Raw genomic sequence first — 25822 nt, forward strand, 5'->3', positions numbered from 1 at the left:
AGTTCGCACATAGGGGGTCCAGCAAGGACGCGCCGCCGGCAAAGGCAACGAGAATGCTGGCGAGCTTGTCTGCCGCGTGAGAGATGACAAGTGAGGTCTGGAGCGGCTCCGCCGAGACGGCCGTAATGTTAGTCTTGCGTCTTTAAATCCCCTATGGGTGAAGTAAACACCTAACAAAGTGTCAGTGTAAACGAAGTCGTGTAGTGTATCTCAAGGGCACCATAAATCCAAAACCGAAGACACTCATCCTCCCTGAAGCTCTCGGTGTCTATAGGGTCACTTGGCTCCCCCAGGACAACCAATGCATTCCGGCCTGGAATCCGGAACTAAGGTTCCCTCCGCACATGTTGAATGTGACGACCCTATCTATATGTGCACGAAGAAATCAAAGCGCGAGTTCAGCGCTGGCTTCGCTCATATATCTTTCTCACGAGAAAATAGACATAACAGGGCTGCTGGAACCTTCTCTACAGTAGCAGGTATCCGGCTGCCATGGAAAGAGAGCCCAATATCAGAACAGATAATGGTGGTTTTTAGAGGCCCAAGTGGTCACATTCCTAGTGTAAATATGTATGTCACCCCACCACCTCTTCTGGCGAATTAGCCCTCTCTCGTCTATCTGGAATGCAACAGCCCTAGACGACAGGTGGACAGCATAGAAGTGCTCAATATGGAAAGTCCTTCAAACACTACATTCCTCATCCGAAAATAAAACAACCAGCCTCCCACATTTCAGCCCCAAGCCATGTCGACCTGCATCAAACACAATCCTCGCTCCATTACTAAGAGGCAGACTTTGAGTTTTTGTCAACAATGATCTCGGCTTCGGTCGCCACGAATGGGCGCGGCAGCCGCGTGAAAAACAAGGCTAGATCCTCCAAACCCTCCCTTTCCGCGGACAAACTCAGCCAGCATCTCCTTGTGGAGGACCACGTCAATGACTTCAACGACATGTCCATCCGACACATCTGGCCACCACACCACGTGCGTTTCGTGATGTGGTATCACCTAACCACAAGTCTACCGTACGAAAGCATCGCAGTCGCATTCAATGCGACTTTTGCCACAGATGACGAGGCCGGACAAATGGAAGCAAGGAACGCACGAAGGATTGTCGAGTTGATACATCTGAGGTACATACTGATCAGGGACGAGTTGGCTGCGAGAGGTCAGTGGCCTCGACCGACTGAGCAGGGTTGGGCACCATGTGATCACGGTATGTGCTGTGCGACACTCGCGGAAGTGGCTGGAAAGGGTAGGATGGCTTCAGTTATGAGGAGCGTTGACCTGAAGACGAGAATGGCATGGGAATTGGCGGACATGGCGATGGGCCTTTGGGACGGCGACTGGGAGGGGATTCTCCTGTGTCCTAGGAAGCATCAGAACCCCATTTCTGCTGGTGCTACAGTGGTCCAGCAGCACAGCAATGCCCCGTCCTTGCCAATTTCGAGCAAAAAATCCCTTCCATTGAGCATTTCTTCATTACGACGCAGTGTAAACTCTTCAGCCTGGGAAGCACCTTCGAAACAGCTCAATCGGGTATCGCAAATACCGATCTTTGAGGAGCATATCGGTTTGGAGCTGTCTTCGACAGAAGAGACCGACATACCGGGAAATCCGGGGACTTTCGATCCCAATTACCCCTCCGCATTGTCCTCCGCTGCGGCGAAGATGCGCTCATCACAAAGGAAGTTGGATCTGGCTCAACAGCCTCGACACAATTCGAGCGAAATGCCGTCTTTATCAGGCAGGCTAAATAACAGCTCGTTGAGAACCCGCCGATTAAATCGAGCACCGATATCTGATGTTCAAGGAGAAATGCAATTGCTCCAAGACGATCCAAACTTGGCTTCAATAGAGTCGGCGGGCTCTACAATGTCACGTTCATCCGACACCCATTCGAAGTTGGTCATCACAAGATCGCAAAACCCCCCAAGAAGATTGACGACAACTGATTCTGGGTCCCAGGTGACTCTTGACGAGGAAAAGCTGACGTAGGAACGAGCAGAACTGAGCCAACCGTCACGCAGATCAACCTGGTGCTGGGAATGCCGATGTCGATTGATATATCGGAAGTGTGCTCGTTCGTCCTCGAGCAAGCTTTCAAGGCCACATACTGGTATACTATCCTCGACCCCTTTGAAATTTTTGCAAAGAACCCGGAGAACTTGTCAAGACATCTTGTCATGCTTAGCGGATGGCACTTTGTACAGTTTCTTTTCGCCATATTTGTCGCCAATGTCGTCGTGGAGTATGCCTTCCAATATTTGCGTCGGGTTCTGTGGCGTCGATGGATGATCGAGCTCAGTCCACCACATGCATCAAATATGTCGGAAACAGTGTATCTCTTGTATCTGTGCATCGCTTACCAGATAGCGGTCTTCGTGTGGCCCAAGTGTACGCCACAAACACAGCAAGTCTTTTGACGACGGCCTGGTTGGTTGGTCGGGGCAGGCGCGCTCAGCCGATGCCCTAAGCTTGAGGTCCGTCAACGACCGCGGTACCTCATGGCATAGAACATCGGCATCAATTACGCCGAGCTCAGTTCGATCATGAACCCCACCAGCGACTATTGCCTCTCACGCCCTCAGTTTCGTACGCAGACTCCTCGTCCTCAAATTTCAATCTCTCAACGACCTGGCGGGCTCGGAAACCCTTCACGAACTTCCAAGCCTCCGTGTCGGCCAGATTCCATGCCTCTGCCACATTACGGATCTTGAGCACAGCTGCGTTTTTACTGTTAATGGTGCTCCTTGCTTTCCGTAAGAGATCGGCCTCGATTGCAGCCTGCTCTTCTGTAGGCGGATCAGGATCAGATGCCTTCTTACGATCCACAGGAAGACCGGCAGGAAGTTTGGCCCAACGCTCAGGTCCAGGAACTGGAGGCAATGACTCACCATGAGACACTGTCGTCCTTGGAACGGGAAAGCCAAAGTGCCAGTCGAGATGCATGAGCCAGTCTTCCGGAAATGGAGAAACTTCCTCTCTTGCTGGCCGAGCCTCATTAGTGGGCGACTTTGGTGGAGGGGGCGGTGGATTAAAAGACGCAGGGAAATGCTCGGTTGTAAACCATAAGGAACGACTGCTGCCATATTCTGATGCCACCGCGTCCTTTAAGGCCACCACGCGGCTTGGGCCACCACGACCGTCTCCCAGCAGATCCCGCGTGACCGCAGTTATCCAAGGATCTCGTTCAGTATGCCGTCTTATATGGGCGACAGATACGGCATCAGATTGATTTGTCAGTGTAATCATCGTATAAGGGTGAGGCACAACAGCAATTGTAAACAAGGAAGACGTATTCCGGAAAGAAGGAGCGGTGGTGATTCTCAACTTCGAACCGGTGCACGGTGTGCATTTCGGTCGATTCGGCGGACAAGACGATTGCAAGATAGAACTGGGACATTCTGCAAGAAGGCGGGCTAGGTCCTTGGATGGCTGCACAAGCGTGAAGGTGTGAGCTGCAAGAGGCTGTAAGACCGCAATACCAGCGCTGAAAGTGTTTTGCCACATGACGTGAAGATGTGCAATCATGAGTTGGTTGAGTGAGCGTCGACCTTTCTTCTCATCCTTGGCGATTACTTCTGCCAGAACAGGGTATTTGGAGGCTATCGTTTTGGAGTCATAATAAGCGATGGATGTCGGCTGCTCCACTTCAAAACGCTCCGAGTCGATGGCATCCGTGATGGTTTTGAAGGAGCTCAATTTGACATTGTCGAGTGCGGACTTGATTGCATCTTCTATTTGGGTCTTTTCTCCGGCAAACAAACCAGATCCCAAGCCTTTGAACTTGGTAAGCTGAGGATATTGCCCTCGACGCAGATGAGATAGAAGGGCGTCGTCAACAGGGCCCATGGGTAAGCAGTACCAGCTTGTAAGCAAACCGGTACCCATGTGAGCCCAAGCTAACCACTGCCGGAACTCCTGCTCAAGGACCGCCGGCATGCCTTTCGCGTGTAAGGTCTGATAGAGTGGATGGCTCATAGCCTCTGCGTCTGTCAGAACCACCGGTCGAAACCCATGAGCCCACCAAGCTCGCCTCCATGTCAATAGAAACTCCTTGTCGATGCTCTTTGTCTTGTCATCTCTTTCGATTGAAGTGTCATAGAATGTGTAGACCGGAGGCCGTTCCGCCAGAGGAGGCAAGACGACGCGATCCTCGTCGAGTGTCACAGAGGAGGAGAAGGGGTTGAGCCATTTCCAATCGCTATACCAAGAACTGTCTCCATGTGTACTATTCTTCTGTTCGGGAGGCTTGTGCGCAGAGCTCTGGAAAGACCAGCGGAGGTTGGGAACAGTGAGTTTGGGTATCACGTCTCGGAGGCCTTCTGGATATGGAATCGCATCGATCACGGCAGCGGTGGACGAGCTCGACGTCGAAGAAAATATTATGAGGCCGCAAATGAAGACTGCCGCAATGGCAATGTACCTAGTGAAATGCCGTGGAGGCATCGCGCCTGGGGAAGAAGCGAGCGACAGGCTGGAAGTGGAAAGAAGCAGAAACAAGAGCTGAATGCTTGAACGCGGCAAAGGAAATCTATTGGAAGAACAGAAACATTTTGCGAGGATGTTGATGCTGCAGGATGAATCCAGTCAACAACGTTGATTGTACCTCGTATCGTCGGTGATTGCGCCATTGGAAATTGTGACAGCTCTCAAAGTCTGGGGAACACAAGGCTGCCGAGTAGCTGACCAATAGGAGAGCCCAATTCTGCCAAGCCCGATGTCAGGCTCTTGGCAGGCCCACAGATCCTCGTGCATCGGCGGACGGACACTTCTCCGGTCGATCATGAACCCAGTTACCGCAAAATCTAATTTTTCCGTTTTCTTTTCAAGTCTGGAGACTCTAGTCTGGTTGACTCACTTGGGGCTCAGTTCTTTTCCTCACCTGTTGTCAGCAATGGCTACGGGAACTGCTCAAGACGAGCGCCTAGCTTGGTGGACTCAGCACTTGCAAGATCAAACAATATCACCGCTGACCCGAGACTACCCTGAGGCTACCGCGGAGAATGTCCCCAAAAGGCCCATTGAAGCAGTCGAGTCCCTTGCTGCGCCGGCAACTACCAGACATGCGTTGAAGACACTGTCCAGCCTCGCCTCATTCACCGCTGTCATTCAAACAGCTCTCATTGTTCTGGTGAGCAGACTAACGGGCGACGAGGATATCAGCATCGGCACTAATGTAAAAACTAACGGTCCTCCGTTCGTTCTCAAAACTGCTGTTACCGCCTCCGAGCCATTCTCACAGCTGCTCAAAACAGTGCAAGAGCTGGCTGCGCAGGCGGCTGAGAGGGTCGTCCCTCTTGCAGACATTCAGACAAGTCTAAAGAGGCCGGTCCTGTTTCGTTTTGCTGCTTTCGACAGCAATGACGATGGTGCTAGTCTACCCGGCGGTGCTGAAACAACCGACCTCTTGCTGACTTATTCATGCTCGGCTGGAGGCGACCTTCGACTGGTTGCGCGATACAACCAGCGTCTTGTCTCGAGTGCAAGGGTAGCCGGTATTCTCGCCCAGATTACACGACTGCTGGAAAACGCCGCAGTTGATGTCAATGCTCCTGTTGGTGGGATCGTGTTCGCCACCCCTCAGGAGCAAGCCCTTCTTCCCAACCCAACCAGTGATATGGAGTGGTCGTCTTTCCGTGGCGCTATCCACGATATCTTTGCTGCAAATGCTGAAGCTCATCCTGACCGGACTTGCGTAATAGAGACAAAATCTGAGGATGGCCCAGAAAGGGAATTTACTTACCGACAAATACACGAATCCTCCAATATTCTGGCACATCATCTTGTCCAATCTGGCCTGGGGAGGGGCGATGTCGTCATGATATACTCATATCGAGGAGTTGACCTAGTAGTTGCCATTATGGGCACCCTAAAAGCTGGTGGCACGTTTTCAGTATTGGATCCCGCCTATCCACCTGACAGACAAAACATCTACCTCGACGTCTCAAGACCAAGGGCGCTTGTCATCATAGATAAAGCCACACAAGATGCCGGCGAACTGTCGGACAAGGTGCGAGGTTTCATAAATGACAACCTGGATCTCAAGACAGAAGTTCCGGCTTTGCGTTTGCGCGATGATGGCTTTCTCCAGGGCGGCGAAGTTGCTGGAAAGGATATTTTTGCATCTACGCGGAGTCTCAAAGCCAAAGGTCCTGGTGTTGTGGTTGGACCCGATTCCGTGCCCACTCTGTCTTTCACCTCTGGTTCTGAAGGCAAACCGAAAGGCGTCAGGGGCCGCCATTATTCATTGGCATTCTACTACGACTGGATGGCGAAGAGATTCAATTTATCTGAGAAAGATAAATTCACCATGCTCAGCGGCATCGCACACGATCCGATTCAAAGAGACATATTCACGCCTCTATTCTTGGGCGCACAGATTCTTGTGCCATCCAAAAATGACATTCAGAATGAGCTCCTAGCCGAGTGGATGAAAGAATATGGCGCGACAGTGACACATCTGACACCAGCCATGGGTCAGATTTTAGTCGGAGGCGCAACAGCAAAATTCGAGAAGCTTCACCATGCTTTCTTCGTGGGCGATATCTTGATCAAGAGGGACTGCAGATCCCTACAGAATCTAGCACCTAACGTGCGCATCGTCAACATGTGGGGCACGACGGAAACTTCTAGAGCGGTGAGCTTCTATGAGATACCCTCTTGGAATGAAAATGATGGCTTCCTGGATGGAATGAAAGACGTCATCCCCGTCGGCAGAGGAATGCATAACGTTCAGATGCTCGTCATAAACCGCTTTGACCGCACTAAGCTATGTGCAGTTGGCGAAATCGGAGAAATATACATTCGAGCAGGAGGACTTGCAGAAGGATATCTGGGAACTCCTGAGCTTACAGCGACGAAATTCGTGGATAACTGGTTTCCAGATCATGAAAAAGGTCTGGAATCAGATAAAGCCTGGTTTGAGCAGAAATACAAGAATGAACCTTGGGCGCAGTATTACCTCGGGCCTCGAGATCGCCTGTATCGAAGTGGAGATCTCGGCCGCTACACACCAACAGGAGACGTGGAATGCTCTGGCAGGGCTGATGATCAAGTGAAGATTAGAGGCTTCCGGATCGAGCTGGGAGAAATCGATACGCATCTGTCTCGACATCCTCTTGTGCGCGAAAATGTCACGCTTGTCCGAAGAGATAAGTTTGAGGAACAGACACTTGTCAGCTACATTGTGCCGCAAATGAAGGCATGGTCACAATTCCTTGCGGAAAAGGGCAAGGAGGACATTCCAGACGACGGAACTCTGATTGGGAGGGTGGAACGGTTTCAAGTGCTCCAGACCGAGGTGCAAGAGTACCTGCGAACGAAGCTACCTGCATACGCGGTTCCTTCTGTCATAGTGCCAATGAAAGCAATGCCCTTGAATCCAAATGGGAAGGTCGACAGGCCAAAGCTGCCATTTCCGGACGCAGGAATACTCTCGGCTCGAACACGGCGCAAGTCTTCCATGCTACATCAGCTCACGGAAGGGGAATCTGCGCTTGCACACATCTGGGCGAAGCTTGTTCCAGGATTGATTCCGCGGACCATTAGACCAACGGACTCATTCTTCGCTATCGGTGGTGAAAGCATGAAAGCGCAGCAGCTTGCATACCAGGTCAGAAGAACGCTTGGAGTGAATCTGGCGATCAGCAAGATATACAACCGGCATACGCTGAAGGAGATGGCTGCTGTAATCGATCATTTACGGGCTGCTGATTCTTTGGGAGGTGGAGAAGCGGTTGAGATAAATGGAGGTGCAGACAGTGGTCAATCCAACGGTGTTACGGCTGAAGATCAATACGGCGATGATGCCCCCAAAATGGCCAAATCGCTGCCTTCTTCGTTCTCCTCTGCATCTACAGATATTCCTCCGGCGCCAGTGGTGTTTCTTACTGGTGCGACTGGCTTCTTGGGATCATTTATCTTGAAAGACCTGTTGGACCGCAATGGTCCTCAAGTGAAGAAAATCTATGTCCTGGTTAGAGCCAAAGATGACGCATCGGCAATATCCCGAATTAAAACGACCTGCGAGGCATACGGTGTCTGGGATGATTCATGGCAGTCTCGAGTCCACTGTGTTACGGGTGAACTGGGGCCCAGGCGACTGGGCCTTTCCGATGCACGATGGAAAGAAATTGTTGAAGAGGTTGACGTTGTCATCCACAATGGAGCCCAAGTCCATTGGATCAATACATACGAAATGCTCAAGCCTGCCAACGTTCTCGGCACCATTGAAACGATGAAGATATGTGCGCAGGGCAAACCCAAATGTTTTGCTTTTGTGTCCTCCACCAGCGTCCTCGATCACGAACACTTTGTCTTTGAATCGGAACGTATTATCGCCGCTGGAGGCGAAGGCATTAGTGAAGCGGACGACTTGATGGGTAGCCGCAAAGGGCTAGGTACGGGCTACGGTCAGAGCAAATGGGTAGCAGAGTACCTCTGTCGGGAGGCCGGGCGACGAGGTTTGCGCGGCTGCATTATCAGACCCGGTTATGTGCTTGGCTCCTCTAAGACTGGCGTCACGAATACCGACGATTTTTTGATTCGGATGCTGAAGGGCTGCATTCAGCTTGGTACCCGACCCAACATCAACAACACAGTGAACATGGTCCCAGTGAACCATGTTGCTCGAACAGTTGTGGCATGTGCGTTCCATCCTCCCTCTTCTCACGGAGTCAACGTAGCTCAGATCACGGGGCACCCAAGACTACGATTCAATCAATACCTTGCGGCACTCCAGACCTATGGATATACGGCGAACCTAACGGATTATGTTCCTTGGGCTTCATCGCTTGAGCACTACGTGAGCACACACGCCGACTTTGCACTCATGCCACTCTTCACGTTTGTCGCTAATGATCTCCCTTCGAATACGCGGGCACCAGAACTAGATGACAGCAATGCAGAGAAAGCGCTTTACGCAGATGAGAAGTGGACTCGAGAGGACGTTAGTGCGGGAAGTGGTGTTACAAAGCGAGAGATCGGTCTATATCTGGCCTATCTGGTCCAGATCGGGTTCCTTCCGCCTCCGAACGCTACCAAGGATCAGGATGGCGTCAAGAGCTTACCGGAGTTGACTGTATCGGACGCACAGCGCAGAGCTTTGGTAAGCGTTGGCGGGCGAGGTGGCTTGGCTTGAGATGGGCTTGGATACCGATGCTATTGACATGGTTATAGACTGGGTTAGAGGCCACAAAGGCCAAGAGGAAAAGCGTCCATCCTTCCAGAACAAAATACCATTGCAGCTGTCCTGACAAGTTCGAAAAACCGATGACAGGCTTGATATTCCCGGATGCTATCTGTCTGAAGACAATACTTTGTGGCCTTGACTTTGAAGAAGGCGATCGATGACATTGAAACTTAGCTTATGGGAAACTAGCATTTGCCCTTCACTCACACTTTCCTGGGCAATGCCCTTCTGGCGTCGCATACGCACATCCGTCTGAGAGCCCCATCAGCTTTACCAGACACAGAATGGCGTGCTTCTTTGCGCTATCACAAGAACAGCTACATCCTGCCGAGGGAAGCCCCCAACCAAGTCTCTGGGGATCATATATTCCTACAGTTGATGAGTGAGCGCCGTCAGATTTAGAGTGGGTATTAAGCTGGCATCCCGAGGCCCGAGGAGCGCAAATGGAATAGCTTCGAAAGCCCATGCACAGCGTCGCTCCCTGCAGACGTTGTTTCTACCATGTTGCTTCCTGGAGCGACCTGCGCAGCATTCACAGGTACCTCTGAGAAGCCTAACCCTGTGCAGGAGGGCTTCTGTACTCGACTAAGATTATCCAACAACCGTCTGCTGGGGTTGCGATCCCTGTCCTTCGTCCGTGTTTCAAAGTTTTGACTGGTTCAAAAATGAAGGTAGCTGATGGAACCACCCTCCTTCCACTATACATATATTCAATCACCATCCGAGGCCCAGAACATGATGGCTGTGTCCCACCAGATTTGGAGGGAAAGCTGCCGGTGATACGGCTATCTACAGCTTATGCACCTGCTTGTTTCGTTAAGACCGAGGATGTACACGGTTAACATTCTCGTCCTGCTCCTCTCCTGACAATTCCGAACCTACGATACTTGGAAGTCTTGGTATATCTTCCTTTGTGCATCAGTATCATCCACATATGTGGAATCTTCATTCATCTCTCGTTAGAGCATAATGGCTGTCGAAACGCTTTCTGTTGCTCCTGTAGCTGAGCCTATTCTTACCAAGTCCAGCAACCTCACGATTAAGGAAGTTAAAGACGATTTGGGATTCGATCCGGACGCTCTTAAGGCCAGATATCTTGCTGAGCGGGAAAAACGTATCCGCGCCAATCCTAATGGAGTAGAGCAGTATCGGGCAATTGAAGGCTCTCTGTCTCACTACCTCGATGATCCATGGGCGGGTCAAAATGACGTGCGCGAACCGTTAGACATCACTACCGAAGTGGTGATTATTGGCGCTGGATATGGAGGGGAATTAATGGCGCACAATCTTAAGGAAAACGGAATTGAAGATTTCAAGATCATTGAGAAAGGCGCAGACTTCGGGGGAGTATGGTGAGTACACTTACTGTCTTATGACTAGTTCCAGCTCTAATGGTTTTCCAGGTATTGGAACCGATATCCAGGAGTACAATGTGATATCGAGTCCTACGTATACATGCCCATGTTGGATCACGTTGGATATGTCCCAAAAGAAAAATATGCGCGAGGGCCCGAGTTGTTAGGGCACGCACAGAAACTTGCAAGAGAACTCGGACTTTACGAAAAGGCTATCTTCAAAACTGAGATTCTAAGCATACACTGGCAAGAAGACAGTGCTACTTATTCGATCAAAACGAATCACAACGACAAGATCCAAGCACGTTTCGTCGTAGGCGTTGCCGGGTCGCTACATCGACCGAAACTTCCTGGCTTTCCCGGAATCGAGACGTTTAAAGGCCACAGTTTTCATTCCAGCCGCTGGGATTATCAGTACACTGGCGGCGACGCCACCGGGGGAAGCCTAGTCAATCTTACCGATAAGCGAGTTGCGATTGTTGGTACAGGGGCTACCGCCGTCCAGATTGTGCCAAATATTGGTCCTTGGTGCAAGAAACTCTACGTATTTCAGCGGACGCCCTCTTCCATTGACGTACGAAACAACAGACCTACCGATCCAGAATGGGCGAAATCCCTCACAGGCAAATGGCAGAAAGAGCGAATGGACAATTTCAACACGATCGTTTGCGGCGGGCACCAAGATATCGACTTGGTCAATGACGGATGGACAGACATAATTCGCAACCTGTATCCATCCCGAGAAGCAGCGGGGGCGATGGGTAAAGAGGAGATGGCAAAACGAAGACAGATCCTTGACTTCCAGAAGATGGAACAGATCCGCAAACGTGTCAACACGATAGTCGAGGACCATGCGACGGCCGAGAGCTTGAAGCCCTACTATAATCAGTTTTGTAAGCGACCTTGCTTCCATGACGAATATCTTGCGGCCTTCAATCTTCCCAACGTGCAACTTGTCGATACCAAAGGCCAGGGCATAGAGCGCCTGACTGAGAGAGGTGTGGTCGCCAACGGGGAGGAGTTCGAGATCGACTGCTTGATCTATGCCACAGGATTTGAGCGTGCCACCAGCTGGAGCCACCGTGCTGGAATGGAGGTCTATGGTCGTGACGGGAAAATGTTGGGAGAGAAATTCTCGGATGGGCCCAGTACCTTCCAAGGCTGGGTCAGCAAAGACTTCCCGAACTTCTTCATGATTACGACGCTTCAGGCTTTCGTGACTGCGAACTTCCTACATACCACCGCCATCCAAGCAGAGCATCTCGCGTACGTCGTTGCGGAATGCCAGAAGAGAAACATCCGGTCGATCGAGCCGACTCAAGAGGCCGAGGACAAGTGGGTCGAGACGATCATCGAGTCGGGCGTGAACTCGAGGGCCTTCCACATGGAATGTACGCCTGGATATTATAACAACGAGGGCCAAATTACCCGGAAGCTGGCGAAGAATCAATGGTACGGAGGCAGTGCATTGTGGGTCATTAACATGCTGAGGGAATGGCGAGAGGCCGGCAAGCTCGAAGGTCTCGCAACAACGTTTTATCCGGAATCTGACAGATCCTAGACCGAGCTGGCTGGGCGAATGGGTGTGGATTTGATAGTTTGTGTCGGTAATCTTCTGGGAGTGACTAGCAGCTGCATCAATGATACATGAATTGGGAACTTTAAATGTGGACCCGTCATGGATACGTCCTTTCCCGAGGCTTTTACCCCAAAGCTCTCTGACTTTACATCATGGCGTTGTGTCTACAGGGAATGGTCGAATAGTGGCAATCTGACTATCAGGAATTTATATCTCCCATGAGTGATATCATTTTCGAATGTTGACCGCGTCCCACTTAGAGCAACATCAGTAGAGTTTAACATTCAGCTTAGCCATGGCTTCACCTAATCCACCGCCGCAGATGAAAGCTGCCTTGTTATCACTGAACTCTGGTCTCTGCCTGTAATGAATGTTTTCGCCGCTGCATTCAGCCGCCTGCCCGGTTAAGCTACTATCGTCAATAAAACTCATGAAAGCCTTGACAATGGTGGAAGCAGGGGTGACATATTCTTCTGGGCATGTGAAGGAGTAGATCTTCGTCAAGGCCGTGTGGACAAGACCTGGCAGAATGAGTAATTGTGAGCGTTACCGGGGATGCATGCAAATTACCTGGGCATATGCAATTCACAGTGATAGGCTCTCCGATTTCTTTGAGCCGTTGGCCTAAGGACCTCGTCAGTCCGACGACCTGTAAGAGTCAGTCAGTCAGTCACAATTCCCTTCAAGGATGAGACACGCAGTTTACTCCAGATTTTGCAGCCGAATACAACGGAACTGTACTTCCGGTATAGATTCCAGCCATGCTGGATGTGAAGATGAGTTTGCCGGCTTTGTCTGGATTCTTGCGGAAATAGTGAAATGCTAGCCAGGCACAGTAGATTGGTCCATAGAGATCAATATCAATCACAGCAGTATTGGGTTTTGGGGGCGTGCCGTCCTCTCGATCTTCCTGCTGGGCGTAGAAGCTGATCCGGTCGCCGATACCCTGCAGGCAGGTGATTAGTTTCATAGCTGCGAATATACCCGTGGGTGGAGAGTTATGTCATACAGCATTACCATAGACTGCGTCAAGGCGTTTCCACTCTTTCCAAGTTCGAGCAAATGCGGCGGCTATCTCTTCATAGTCTGCCACGTTTGCCTTGATGAAAACAGCCTGGGGCCCGCATGATTTTGCCACGGCTTGCCCGGTTTCTTCGTTGTAGTCGACGATAGCTACATTCCAGCCGAGTTTCAGGAGATGCTCAACCACGGCAAGTCCCATGCCAGATGCCCCTCCTGTGACAAGACACACAGGAGCTCCGCTACGCGTGTCACCATTGACGGAACTCATTGTGCTTAGTGACCACAATCTGAAAGAAGTCAGAGTACCCGAGTAGGGAGGATAACTTAGGGTTTCCTTTCAGGCATTTGCCCTGTTGCCTTCGCAACGTTATCAACCTGGAGAGCATGCTCAGAATATGCTTTCGCCTGGTCGCATTGATGGACAACACAGAAACCGAGGGTCTGCGGGAAATGGGTTAACCGGATCGAAGGTGGGGTAGGCGAATCATGCTCACCAACACGCTCACGAGGACGACAAAACATGCCGAAGACCTGGTCAAACAGACAGGAAGGGCATCCAATGCTCGCCAAAGGTCTGATATCTTGGTCGCCATCTCATTGCGCCCCAGATAGCCGAGGGCGAGCCGACGAGCCGCGGCCGCCCTCAGCAACGCCTTCAGCAACCCCCTCTTTAGTCTAGATCACTGCCAACAAATTTGATCTATCTACCATTGCATATCCTAGATTTGAAATACCTGAATGGAGGTGAATGGCTGGCGCAGGACAACCTTTCGCCGCTGGTGCGGCACTGGGGCTACTTCTCGCAATTTGTATTAAGGAATGGCCTCAGGAAATTTGTCCTCGGACGCTCCATCGCACCCGTGCGCTCTCCAGCCCTTCGAGGTTGAAAAGGGCTCGAAGCTGTCCTCCAGATCGTGAAGAAATGCACCCTCTGCTCCGTTCCCATGTGGAAACACGATATCCAACCAACTATCGGCATTTCAGTAACTATTGCAGTGTGGATAGAAGACAGACAGTCTCGGCTAGCAAGTACACGAAACAAATCGCAGGGCGCAAATTCTGGAACTCCTTGAAAAAGAGGATATTTGCCAATCAGTCACAGAGAGCAACTGGGGTTTCTGAATGAATATCGTTGGTAATTACTAGTGGAAGTCACAATGGTAAGTTCAGCAAGGTGGATGGACGGTTATAGCAGAGTACTTATGGTTTTCGTCAACAGTCACCCAGAAACCGTGGATTGAGCGAGCGGCAAGCTACCATCGTTGCTGTACAACTGGTATGCTGTTATCGAAATATTCTTGATTGAATAATATCGTCTTCGCCCAGAGTATGATCTTCCTTTTGCTCACCAAGTAAACCGGCTATCCACGCGTGAATCTGAAGGGATTTCTGCAAAATCAGCACCTACATCCGATGATTCATTTCACTCGTCTCAGCTCGACGTACAGAACAGTGTCAGACCGTGTTTAAATAGACCGCCCCAGCCCCTTGGTGGATCTTTGGCGTCGTGTTATATGCAGCCTTGCTTTGGCGTGGCTACGTGCGAGTTCGCGTTGATTGGCTGTGAGCAGGAGAGCCTTGCACCACTAAACACAGTGCGGAGCGACGCTAGCCGAAACAGGAATGTAGGTCTCCAATTTCCGGTGGAACTTCTTTCGTAGCCGACAATCCCCGCATTCTCAAGATGGTGCAAGATCGATCTTAGCCCGAGGATAACTCTAACTATCGACTGCAAGACTCTTTTTTCACATGAAAAGACGAAACATTCAAAGTTCCCTGAGATCGCGACCTCAAACACCGAACTGCCAACCATGCATCCAGCGGAATCGCCACCATCAACCTCGTCGCCTTTGTCGGTTTCAGATCGGCTGAGAGTCGCGTCACAAAGCAAAGTCATAGATGTGTCCGGAGCGCAATCTCGCGCGAAGAAAGGAGCCACTCATCGTCGAGCTACCCAGGCATGTCTGCGCTGTCGCTCGCGCAAGGTCAGATGTGATGTAACACACAAAGCGGGCTATTGCACAAATTGTTTGCTGGACGGTGCTGAATGCAGAGTCATGAAATGCAGGCGTCGCGGTCATAAAACTACCGAGCACTATGCGTTGCAAACTTCAGAGAACTCTGATGCAAATCGAAACGCAAACGCAAAGGCTCGGTCGACAGTCATAGTCGGAGAAGGGGCATTCATGGTTGAGCAGCCTCCCGACACACCTGAAGAAACAAGACGCTCACCGGATGAATGGGAAGATCGCGATAGCAATCGCCCAGACGCTAGCCTCAGGAATTTGCGGCAATCTAAGGCGACTCGTAGTGAGCCAGTAGCCAGGACCTCCGAGTCACACGGCTTCATCCTGTCATTATCGGAGCAGCCAGAGCTTTCGATTCCAAATCATACTGCTCCGCAAGATGAAAGCTCCCTCGACAGAAATGAAGGTCTGCTTTCAGGGCCGTCTTCACCACCGCCACTTCCCCAGAGTGACTCAGGAGCTTTACCAGATTTTATTGAAGCATTCCCTCTGCGCGGTTCTGGCGACCTAGAATTCTTGAGGCAGAGGGCGGTTTTTGTCTTGCCGCCCCAGCAACTTCAACGAGTGATAATGGACAGATTTACCGAGTTTGTGCATCCACTCCTACCGGTACTGGATCTGCCAACATTCCGAAGTGTAATATTTGGTAAGAAACCAGGGCAAAGGGTGTCTTTGCTTCTCTTTCACGCAGTCATGTTTGCCGGGGTGGGAGCCGTTGAAAGTGACATCGTTCTCCGGCAGGCTTACATGAGTAAGACTACGGCCAGACAAACGTTTTACGAGAAGGCAAAGGTGAGAATGGGAGCCATACTTTGAGGAATGCGAAATCTGACTTGATGAACCAGACTCTCTTTGAATTGGAGACTGAGAAAGATCGCATCGTCATCTGTCAGGCATCGCTCTTTCTCATCGGATGGGCCAGCAGAAGCAACTTGAAGGACGCCACTTACTGGCTCGGCACTGCCATTGCTCAAGCGCATGTTCTAAAGTTGCACCGGTCTGAACCTGCCAGCCTGATGAATCCAGCCAAGCAGCAGCGGAAGCGGAATCTTCGCCGGATATTGTGGTGGAGTATTCTAATGAAAGAGTGCGACCTTTGCATGTCCATAGGTCAACCACCGCGAGTGTGGCCGTTTGGCACGCCAATGCTGAACATGAGCGATCTTGGTTTGGAGGAAAATGGAGCTCCCAGTATCGATAGCATGGCTTCCCAAACTCAACAAGCCTTCGATCCACTTCCTCCAGCACTCGCGACCATCTGCATCTTGAAGGCCAAACTTTGCTGGCACATTTATCGCATCATGCGCAATATCCACGAGGATCTTTCGCCCTGGGATGGTCAGCCACGCGCCAACCCATTGCCATTTCTCAGAGAATATATGGTCCAAGACCTTTACCGCTGGCGGTCAGAGATTCCCATTGAGCTAAATAGCAAAAATGTGCTCGGAGACGGCAGAGGCGGGAGTCAACGGGGTGTGACGTGGGCTATATCTGTGCTTGAGATGATTTACTGCGCTGCACATTTCCTCGTCCACAGGGACGGTATGCTTATGGACGATATATCCGAGCATGTCAGCCCAGACTCAGTCACCGACCGCTGTCCACCGACCGACTACAGTCGGTGCTTCCTGCGCCAGGCAGCAAACGAAACGGCTGAAATACTGGAAGGGCTACTCAACTGTGGATTGGCCAAATTTTTGCCTCCCTCTTCCCTTATCAATATCTGCCTGGCTGCCTCGACCTTTTTTCGGGACGCTAACTCTGCGGACGTAAACATGCGCAAAACTTGCCTGCAAAAGGTGGATGTGTGTATCAAAGTTTCGAAATTGCTTGCTGATATGGCTCCGAGCATGAAGGAGGTTGTAGCAAAAATGCAGGATGCTAGAACAGGTTTTCAAGGTCGGACATCTCGGTCAGTGCCGGCCTTGAGTTCTGGTTACACCCAGCCATCAACCACGACACTGACACACACGAACTTGGAGCAAAGAAGTGAAATAGATCATCAATCGCTATCTGGTAGCACCTTGGAAGTCAGCAATGCCGGGGCCGAGGATAGCAACGCATCCAACGGCTATCCAGCCCCAATGTCGTACGAGTGGAATCTGGAGGAAGATTTCAATCTCGCTGGGCACGCATTGCTAGATTTTGATCTCAACGGCTACACCTGGGCATAGAGCATTGTAACAATAACCGCAATTATGAATTGGCTAACTTGACACCCGGCCGAGACGAAGATGTTTCATTGGGTGCGACAACCAAAGCATAACCGAACCGGCTCCCCTTCAAGCGTTGCCTCGTTGGAATTAAAGTAATAAGTGTGGATATATGGTCATTTTAGGACGTTTCTTGACCTAGAGTGAGAAGCACGCCTAATAATGGAACTCGTGGCCGACGTACCGAGCATTGGTGTCTTGTATTTCACATTTCACTGGGCCGACAGAGCGAGGATAGCATTCCCTTTTGACGGCCTGCACTTGAAATCCAGGCAAAAGCAAAGACTTCATTCGGCCCGAGGTCGATTTCTTGGAATCAGGGGCTTCAAAAATCTCCTAATAAGCGGGGAACGCCAAAGAAAGAACCATATTAGCTCGGTCCTTGGATGAAAGTCGAGGACTCTTGGGTTGTCTGGAAAAAAAGCATCACGTAATTGTAAGCGGGCAACATGACTGATCTGAGCATCACGGAAGCCGATATAGGTAAGCCATTCCCTGTTCGCGGTGACAATGTCAAGAAACAAGAAGCCATCGCCAACCACGTCCTCTCTCGGCTAACAAATATCAAAGGCGACAAGCTCCGAGGGAAGACCGCCGTTGTTACGGGAGGTTCTTCAGGTATTGGGCTAAGCATCGTCCAGAAGCTCGCTGCGTCCGGCGTGAAGGTCCTGGTTGGGGATGTCCAGCCCCTAAGAGAGGCAGTGGAGGGCGTGTTATACATGCAGACAGATACGAGTCGCTGGGAGGACCTACTCAGCCTCTTCAAGCGTGCAGTGAAGGAATGGAGCCGGATCGATATCGTCATTCCGAACGCGGGAATAGGGGACAGGGGCGATTTCTTCGACAAGGTGGACGAGAGCGGAGACCCGGTCAAGCCCAAATTCGACTGCTTGAGTGTCACCTTGATCGGGCAGATGTACACTGTGAAATTAGCCATGCACTACATGCGGCGGCAGGTGCCTCAGGGCGGCGTGATCGTGTCGACGGTCTCGAGGGCAGGCTACGTGGCTGAGAGTATTCCCGTCTACGGGGCTGCAAAACACGGCATGGTCGGCCTGATGAGGGCTCTGCGGCCACTGACCAAGACCTGGAATATTCGCATCAACAGCATTGCGCCTGGAATCACAGATACGCCGGCCCTGCGGACGCTGCCTGATCTTGTACCAAAGCTCTGGCAGAGCGGCATACCCATGAACACCAGCGACGACTGTGCTCTGGCGGCCGTCTTCCTCTGTGCGAACGAGGATTACAATGGCAATACGATTTTCATCAACGGAGGAAAATTCCGCGAAGTCGAAAGCGGTTATGAACGCCATTTAAAGGACATCATGGGAAATGATAAACGATTGAGTTTGAGCCGCGAGGAGAAGAAAATGCTAGGTGAGTGGATCCGCTCTATGTTCAAGATGCGTGCTGAAACATCGAGCAAAGAGGATATTTTCACACCGAGTAGCAAGTACTGAGCCTGAGCGAAACGTGGGTTGGACCTAAACAACTATAGGCCAAGTCTGTTTATGATCAGGGTACGAGGCTGCACTTATTCGTAGATATCTGGTTTGGAAAGAAGGGAAGATCCGTCGGGCGGATATATGAAGTCTCTCCATGTCTTTTCTTGAAACCTTGATCGGTCTACATTTCCGCCATCATAGTTCGACATGCAATGAGGTTTGAGTCTCCCTAAATCAGACCATCTAGTCACGCAGATTGATTACAATAAGCACTACTTCCAGACCCAATGGACCACTAAAGGTGACTCTCGTTGCTTTCAGGGCTTTGCTTTGCTGACAAGAAAACTGTGGCTACTGGGCTAAACCCGGCAGCTTTTGAAGTCCAGTCCAAAAACTTTGGTGGCTCAGGTAAGAAAATCTGCGCGACGCTCTCTTTGGGCTTACCACCGCCCGTGCACCTTTTATAATCGATTATAGTGCAACTGAGCATGTGAAGACATCGGCTAGTGGAAAACTGTGTAATAATGCCCGCATCTGACCGCTGAAGATAGCTAGCCATGTCTGATTTCAGCTTCTAATATTGTAATGGGAGAAGTTTGAAGTGGTGGATAGCTTTATGATTGGCTGGGGCGTCGACACTAGACTAAGGCTCTTCTTATATAGTCCTCGGGGACTATCATTCATAGAATGAAAAATCAAGGAATCAATCAAGTTACGAACAGAGAGAACTTCCTTCGGCTGAGTGTGCGTGCTGTGAAGAGGCTATGCCCACCGCCGTACGAGTTGATGCCCATGGCTAGTAGCCTCGCCCCAGTTCAATATCAGCTCGAGAAAAAATGGAGCAGCGATGCAAGAGAAGTGGTGCACAGTCTGAATTGTTCATTTCTTCGTTCGTCGTGCCTCTGACTACTCCGAACACAACTGCACGTCGACACTGACTCCACCCTCCATCACCGGTACCCATTCGTAGCGACTACACATTGCTGTCTTGTACATGAAGATTGGTCCTGATTCTTGACGGTTTAGATGAGGTTTCTAATACCAGCCATGATATAATCCTTAGGACCTCTCTTCTTCGTTTCTTCCTGCATCTCAAGGATGCTAGCGCGCCTCTGCTCCTCCGAGACGCCTGGGCCACTGACCATGGTTCGCTGACCCTCTCTCATGCCCGTGTAGATATCAATATCCTTCAATCTGATAAACAATGGGCGGTCAGATGGCCGGACGAACCAGCTGTAGACCTTCCAACAAAGGTATAGGAAGATGAGCAGAGGACCAGCGAGGTAGAGTTGGAAAAAGGTGTTGGCATCCAGGTAGGGGCCGCCGATTGGATACAGTGCGACGTAGAACTGAGCGATGAGGCTGACAACGTTGATGAGCAAGCACACCCACGAGCCCCAAACGCCGAAAGCGGCCCTGAAAGGGAGCTCGTCCAAGGAATGACCTTGAGCAGCCCTGTAAGTGGTCAGTCACCGAGGAGCACAGTGGACAGTGCGTTCAGTTGCTTACCAGGCCGCACGGAAGCGAATATGAGCTAGAGCGATGCTGCCGTAGATGAAGAGGATAGAAAGACCCGACAATGACAGGAGCCAATTGAAGATTGTTCCGCCATTCTTTGCCAAGTTGATAAATGCTAGGCAACCGAAAAGAAGTTGGAGAATGACCACAGACATAGGACGACCCTTTCTGTCAACGTAGGCCAGTATCTTAGGACCCATGCCTAAGCAGAAAATTAGCGTCGTAGAGAATTATGGAATCGTGCACGCACCATTTGCAGCGAGAGCCTGAATTGTTCGAGTCGAGCCAAAAGTGCAAGAGTTTGCAACGCTCATGACAGCGATCAAGATGACAGCATTGAAAATCGATGGGAGGACCTTAATGCCAGCAAGCTGAATTGCAATGACAAAAGGTGAGTGACGCGATGTGGAGCCTTCACCACTATACAAGGGACTGTTCTCCGGTACGATCAAACCAACAAGGAAAAGGTTGACAACGTAGAAGATAGCGATACGCCACACGACCTGCTTCGAGGCCCTCGGAATCTCCTTTCTCGGGTTGGCCGTTTCCGCAGCAGCCAGTCCGGTCAGCTCTGTGCCAGTGTAGGCGAACGCCGCGGTGACGAAGACGCTGCAGAAGCCGTGGAAGCCATTGAGGAATGCCGAGTAAGGCGAGTGCCTGTTTCGAACCATCAGCCTCGCCCGGTAGACACTCCATGTATGAAATTACCAGTATCTTGCACCAATATAGCCTCTGTCGTCTGTTGGAACGCCACCACAGTTGATTATGACTCCAAGGATCATGAAGCCTATGCAGGCGATGATCTTCATTATACTGAGGACGAATTCGACCTGTTCAATTAGCTCATTCTCCAGAAAGCTTTCGGTGAACTTGCCTCGCCATAACCCCTCACACCAAAAACCTGAATAGCAACCAAGGCAACCAGCAGCGGGACGATCCAAGCACTATTGTTGATACCCTCTGATCCTGGCCAGTAGTGAATAATATTGCAGGCAGCTGAAATTTCAAAGGGAAGGACGGTCAGCCAACTGATGGCGTACTCCCAGCCGCAAGCAAACCCTAAGGAGGGATCAACGAAGCGACAGATGTACATCGTGAAGGCCCCATTAATCGGATACATGACGGACAATTCGGCGAGAGCCTGCATCATGAGGTAGCTCAATGATATGTCAGCTGAGGACAAAGTCTTCCAATATCCAGGAAACATACACCATGACACCTAAAAAGGCGTTAGCTCTATTGCATCGCAATTCTTGCAGAGTATAACTAACCAATAATGATGAAACCAAGAAGCACAGAAGCAGGTCCACCAGTCTGAAAAGCACTGCCAGAACCAATGAATAGACCAGCACCAATTGCGCCACCACTAAAAGTGTCGATTAGTATGCATTTGAGGACTCGGTAATTCAACTTACATGGCAATCATTTGCATGTGTCTGCCCTTGAGATCGCGGTGAAGCATGTTCACATCAGTTTCCACCATAGCACGATCCTCTGGGTCGATGCTGAACTGCCGGCCATGTGCATGCGCAGAGAGCGTGGCCGGCTCATAGGCCGGAATATCGATGCCATCCTTCTCAGCGCGCGTATTGGTTTCGTTCTTGAGACTCATCTTGACGACAGACGACAGAGAAGGGGAAAAGAGAGGTAGAAGATTGAAGATCGCGGTGACCCCGGTTTTAAACCACCAAGCTTCGCATGGACCACAAGCACCCTAAGCTCCATAGGCACCCTGGAGCTTAGCTAGGCGTCCACTGTCGATTGGAGAGTGGATCGGGCGGCACAGATCCCGGGTTCGACCACAAAACGCATTGGTGATTGCTACAGCAAGGTGACATCGTGCCGGCGCGCGCTCATTGCGCGGGGCCTGACTAGGCGTTGCCGAGATGTTTAGGTCGTTTCTGGGCGGACGAACAACGGAGGCAAGTCGCTTGCGCTAACCGATGTGGCGTTGCCATCGTGATCGGGCTTCTCCAGATCTTCTGACTACCACGTTGACAAAATGAGGGCCGCGGCTGTTCATCGCAGATCCAAGTGCGTGTTCTCGTGATAATGACCGCCGCTAGCCCGCAAAATATGTACTTAGTAAAAAAAGGCGCGCAAAGGTGGCCAGACGGACACAGAGAAACGTCGATTCAGCTTAATCCAAATCCATTTGCCTCGCGGGTGCCTAAAGCCTGCGGGATTCGCTGCCTATGCTCTCCACACGGTAGTGACCCTACTTACGGCACTGTTTCCAGAAATGCTTGCACCAGCGAATTGGCAAAGATAAGAATGTCGTACTGGTAGTGGCGAGTGGGTTAGTGCCCTGTGCCGTGGAGCTTCTGCGGGAGCTTCCACGCATTCTATGGGGGGTGCGAGGCTCCGAACCCACAGTTGCAAGATTACTGTGGAGCAGGTGGAGGATGGGCGCATTCGATGGAGCCGTGGTGGTTTGGGGTAGAGGTTTAAGGCGGCCCACCAGCTGTCACCAGATAGGAAGGTACCGGATGTCTCCGGACAGCGACCTGAGCGACTGCGAAAGGACTTCATAGCACACGCGACCACCAAATTCCGCTGGCGCTCGATTCCGCTCATCACACTTTGTACAAATCGTATACATAATTCAATGTTCCCGATGCCTGATCTCGTCGCCGCCTATCTCATCTCAACTACCTCTGAGAACGAGGCCCGATCGAGCTCGCCGCGATCCTTTGTCCGAGGACTCCCCAGAACTAGTCTACAACCTTCCACCGTCATCAGCTCCATCAGAACTTGGAACGGGTGAACAAGTTCGTAGACGAAGTGCTAAACGCGTAGAGTCATAGTGGTAAGGTCTCCTTCCTGGGTCTCGCAGGGTCACGGCGAGGTGGAAACAGACGACCTACAGTATTCGTGGCCTGAGAGATGTCAACTATAAAGAAGGCGGGGGCGAGGTCTAAAACAGCGAGAATAGACGGATTTCGTACCTCGTATGGGGGATGTTGCTTGGAAACTGACGTCGCCTAACCTTGGAGGCGCTAGACTCTTATAAGTCATATTAAGCGAAATAGCTGTGCTACTGTACAGTACGAAGTCCTTTCGAAATCGCTCAGCTCGCTGTCCGGAGATATCCCGGAACGATTTATATGAGCATGCTTGCTTGCATTAATTGACGACAGCATGCAAGCTAGGCTACAGAGCCTCGTGGCCATGCTCGCCGGGCGTGGCATTGGCGGTCTCGCCGTGTGTATGATATATTCCAAGGAGAATTCTTGCTGTCCTCGAAGATGTTCATATCCTCGGTGGCGTCCCAGTCGCCCACAGAAATAGCTGGGAGACACTTTTTGTGCCAAAGCCGAGGCAAGGCTGTCGTCGCTAGCTTAGGAGGCCAACCCTCGGCAAACTCGGCAAGCAAATGCCTGAACGAAGCACATGCCATAGATGAGGAGGGCACAATCTCTTCATCATGTACTTCTCACTTGCTTCACGGTCTGCAACTCCAAACAATCCACCAAATTGTTTCGGCAGTCACTTTTGAGAAGGTAACTAGCGACTGTGTTGTATAGGCATTCACGATTTGAAAAGAAAAAGGCAAAGAAAGAAAACGCACGCCATAAACCTTTCTCATCTGGGATTGTTTCTGCAGTAGAGTCTACCTGGGGCAAGCCAACCACCATTTGCAATGTACCTAAACGCCTTTCCCCGCAAGGGAGCAGATAGATAGATCGATATTGCGGAGTCCGGACTACGGAGGAGTATTGATCGATGGATCTCGCTTGGAAGGGAGAGGTAAGTAGTGAATGAGTGAGTCGCCGAGGAAGAGAAATTGACACGGGCAAATTGACTCGGTCACTTACAACAAAACCGCCCATGGTCCTGGCTCCCTTGATGGCCCCTTTGCGGTGGGCCTCCACCACCTAAATAGGTAGGGGTAGCCAGCCGAATGTCGCTGGATGAAATTACTCCGTTAACTATTGGTCGAGGACATTTTTTATCTTCGAACTGAGCTCTGTAGCTAATAAGCGCTCCAAATTACACTTGATGGGCAGTTGCCAAGTTGCTATTGGGCCTCGACTAAAATCCTAGGTCTGCTCGTATACTCAACAACGACATCGTATTTTACCCTCGACTTAATCATCGAAGTGTCTTTAGAACAGCGAACAAAGACTGAGCCAGGAACGAGAGATGGCGGCCAGCAGAGCAACCAGCCAACAGGTGTAGGTATATGGTCTTATCCCGCCACAAGATTGCCAGGCCGCCTGTTAACCAGTCCTGTGCAGTTCCTCTGCATACTCTGATCCAACACGCGCCGAAAAGTCTATGGATCCCCGATATGTGATGAAGGGGATTGACTTCTCGCTGCCCCTGAGAGAGCGGGTGATTGAGTACCAGAAGAATTTCCTGGAGGACCCGAACTTCGACGGCTTCGACGCGTACGCGCTGAGGAACAACGTCCGCTGCATTTCCGTCTCCCCGACCCGGACAGAATGGGAGCTCGAAATCCTCCCGCATCTCTGCAACAAGGGCGGAAAACTTCACGGAGGCGCCGCCTGCACGATCCTGGACAACCTGACCACGACAACGCTGGTCGCAGGTGCCAGGCCGGGATTCATGGACGTCGGACACGTTAGTCGCAACATCAACATGACCTATCTCCGACCGGTCGTGGAGGGCGCGACGGTGAGGGTGGTCTGCGAGCTGGTAGCGGGTGGTAGAACCCTCGTCAACATGAAGGGCGAGATTATCCAAGACGGCAAGGTGTGTGTGACATGTCTCCACGACAAGGTCTTCTTGCGTCAGCCGCCAGAACCCTTCAAGTTGTAGTCCGCGATGTCTAATTTGACACTGAAAGACCGAGTGGAGTCTGGTTTCTGGGGAATGGAGTAGACGTCAGCGGGTGGGATGAATAGAACTCCAGGGCAACTGATGTTCTTGGAGATGGTCTCCTTACTCTGAGTCGAAATAGAGAGTTACGTAGGCCATACTGTAACGGAGCACTTCTGGGTTCAGCATGCACGAGCAACAACGTACAGCGGCCTGTCCGGTAGGTCGGTAGTCGAGACTGCCTTTCTAGTCGGCGCTGGCAAAACAATATCACCACAAACACCACCCACAGAGAGGCAGCGGCTAGGGTAACGAGCGCCTAGCACGGCGGTGGCGTTGAGGAGTGGAACAGGACACAAAGGATGCTCAGGAATAATAGACGGTATCAGAAATCATGGAATACTCTCTTCAAACTGCAAAGAATGTCACACGACTAGCACTGTCAACTGCCAAGCACGCTGGCAACGATCGCCTACTAGCATGCATCTCTGTCTGTTGTTCTCGCTCTCCTCGTTGAATGCTCAGCTAGTCCTTCCTACCTTCCACCCTCACAGCCACAGCCAGAATGCCAGTCCTTTTTATCCTGGCGTGTGACCAGCCAAATCGTTCCCCCGCTACTCCTCCATGCCAGCCCAGCACAGCCACTTTACCTTGTTACAATTCAATTATGCTTCGATT

At 51.1% G+C, this 25822-nt stretch overlaps 9 protein-coding genes across 9 annotated transcripts; 6 read left to right on the forward strand and 3 right to left on the reverse strand.

Annotated features, from left to right (window-relative positions):
* Positions 1–813: 813 nt before the first annotated feature.
* On the forward strand, positions 814–2426 carry A1O5_11139 (uncharacterized protein; the record flags this gene model as incomplete). The annotated part of the gene is made up of 2 exons (XM_007751712.1): positions 814–1904; positions 2009–2426. 2 exons carry the CDS (start codon positions 814–816, stop codon positions 2424–2426), a joined length of 1509 nt encoding a protein of 502 aa, XP_007749902.1.
* A 124-nt stretch (positions 2427–2550) lies between these two features.
* On the reverse strand, positions 2551–4452 carry A1O5_11140 (uncharacterized protein; the record flags this gene model as incomplete). Its single annotated transcript, XM_007751713.1, has 2 exons — positions 2551–2986; positions 3047–4452. The coding sequence occupies 2 exons, from the start codon at positions 4450–4452 to the stop codon at positions 2551–2553; spliced, it is 1842 nt and encodes a 613-aa protein (XP_007749903.1).
* Positions 4453–4900: 448 nt separating this feature from the next.
* Positions 4901–9145, forward strand: A1O5_11141 (L-aminoadipate-semialdehyde dehydrogenase; the record flags this gene model as incomplete). Its single annotated transcript, XM_007751714.1, has 1 exon — positions 4901–9145. The coding sequence occupies one exon, from the start codon at positions 4901–4903 to the stop codon at positions 9143–9145; it is 4245 nt and encodes a 1414-aa protein (XP_007749904.1).
* Positions 9146–10165: 1020 nt separating this feature from the next.
* A1O5_11142 (cyclohexanone monooxygenase) lies at positions 10166–12112 on the forward strand (the record flags this gene model as incomplete). Its single annotated transcript, XM_007751715.1, has 2 exons — positions 10166–10548; positions 10600–12112. 2 exons carry the CDS (start codon positions 10166–10168, stop codon positions 12110–12112), a joined length of 1896 nt encoding a protein of 631 aa, XP_007749905.1.
* Positions 12113–12397: 285 nt separating this feature from the next.
* A1O5_11143 (uncharacterized protein) lies at positions 12398–13421 on the reverse strand (the record flags this gene model as incomplete). The annotated part of the gene is made up of 4 exons (XM_007751716.1): positions 12398–12651; positions 12701–12779; positions 12837–13076; positions 13140–13421. The coding sequence occupies 4 exons, from the start codon at positions 13419–13421 to the stop codon at positions 12398–12400; spliced, it is 855 nt and encodes a 284-aa protein (XP_007749906.1).
* A 1543-nt stretch (positions 13422–14964) lies between these two features.
* On the forward strand, positions 14965–17354 carry A1O5_11144 (uncharacterized protein; the record flags this gene model as incomplete). The annotated part of the gene is made up of 2 exons (XM_007751717.1): positions 14965–15972; positions 16026–17354. 2 exons carry the CDS (start codon positions 14965–14967, stop codon positions 17352–17354), a joined length of 2337 nt encoding a protein of 778 aa, XP_007749907.1.
* A 488-nt stretch (positions 17355–17842) lies between these two features.
* On the forward strand, positions 17843–18856 carry A1O5_11145 (uncharacterized protein; the record flags this gene model as incomplete). Its single annotated transcript, XM_007751718.1, has 1 exon — positions 17843–18856. The coding sequence occupies one exon, from the start codon at positions 17843–17845 to the stop codon at positions 18854–18856; it is 1014 nt and encodes a 337-aa protein (XP_007749908.1).
* Positions 18857–19863: 1007 nt separating this feature from the next.
* A1O5_11146 (uncharacterized protein) lies at positions 19864–21971 on the reverse strand (the record flags this gene model as incomplete). The annotated part of the gene is made up of 7 exons (XM_007751719.1): positions 19864–20296; positions 20351–20561; positions 20610–21016; positions 21068–21201; positions 21252–21516; positions 21627–21725; positions 21775–21971. The coding sequence occupies 7 exons, from the start codon at positions 21969–21971 to the stop codon at positions 19864–19866; spliced, it is 1746 nt and encodes a 581-aa protein (XP_007749909.1).
* A 2534-nt stretch (positions 21972–24505) lies between these two features.
* A1O5_11147 (uncharacterized protein) lies at positions 24506–25144 on the forward strand (the record flags this gene model as incomplete). Its single annotated transcript, XM_007751720.1, has 2 exons — positions 24506–24537; positions 24601–25144. The coding sequence occupies 2 exons, from the start codon at positions 24506–24508 to the stop codon at positions 25142–25144; spliced, it is 576 nt and encodes a 191-aa protein (XP_007749910.1).
* Positions 25145–25822: the final 678 nt, after the last annotated feature.

This window comes from Cladophialophora psammophila, assembly GCF_000585535.1.
Source record: "Cladophialophora psammophila CBS 110553 chromosome Unknown aczJe-supercont1.24, whole genome shotgun sequence".
NCBI classification, from domain to species: Eukaryota; Fungi; Ascomycota; class Eurotiomycetes; order Chaetothyriales; family Herpotrichiellaceae; genus Cladophialophora; species Cladophialophora psammophila.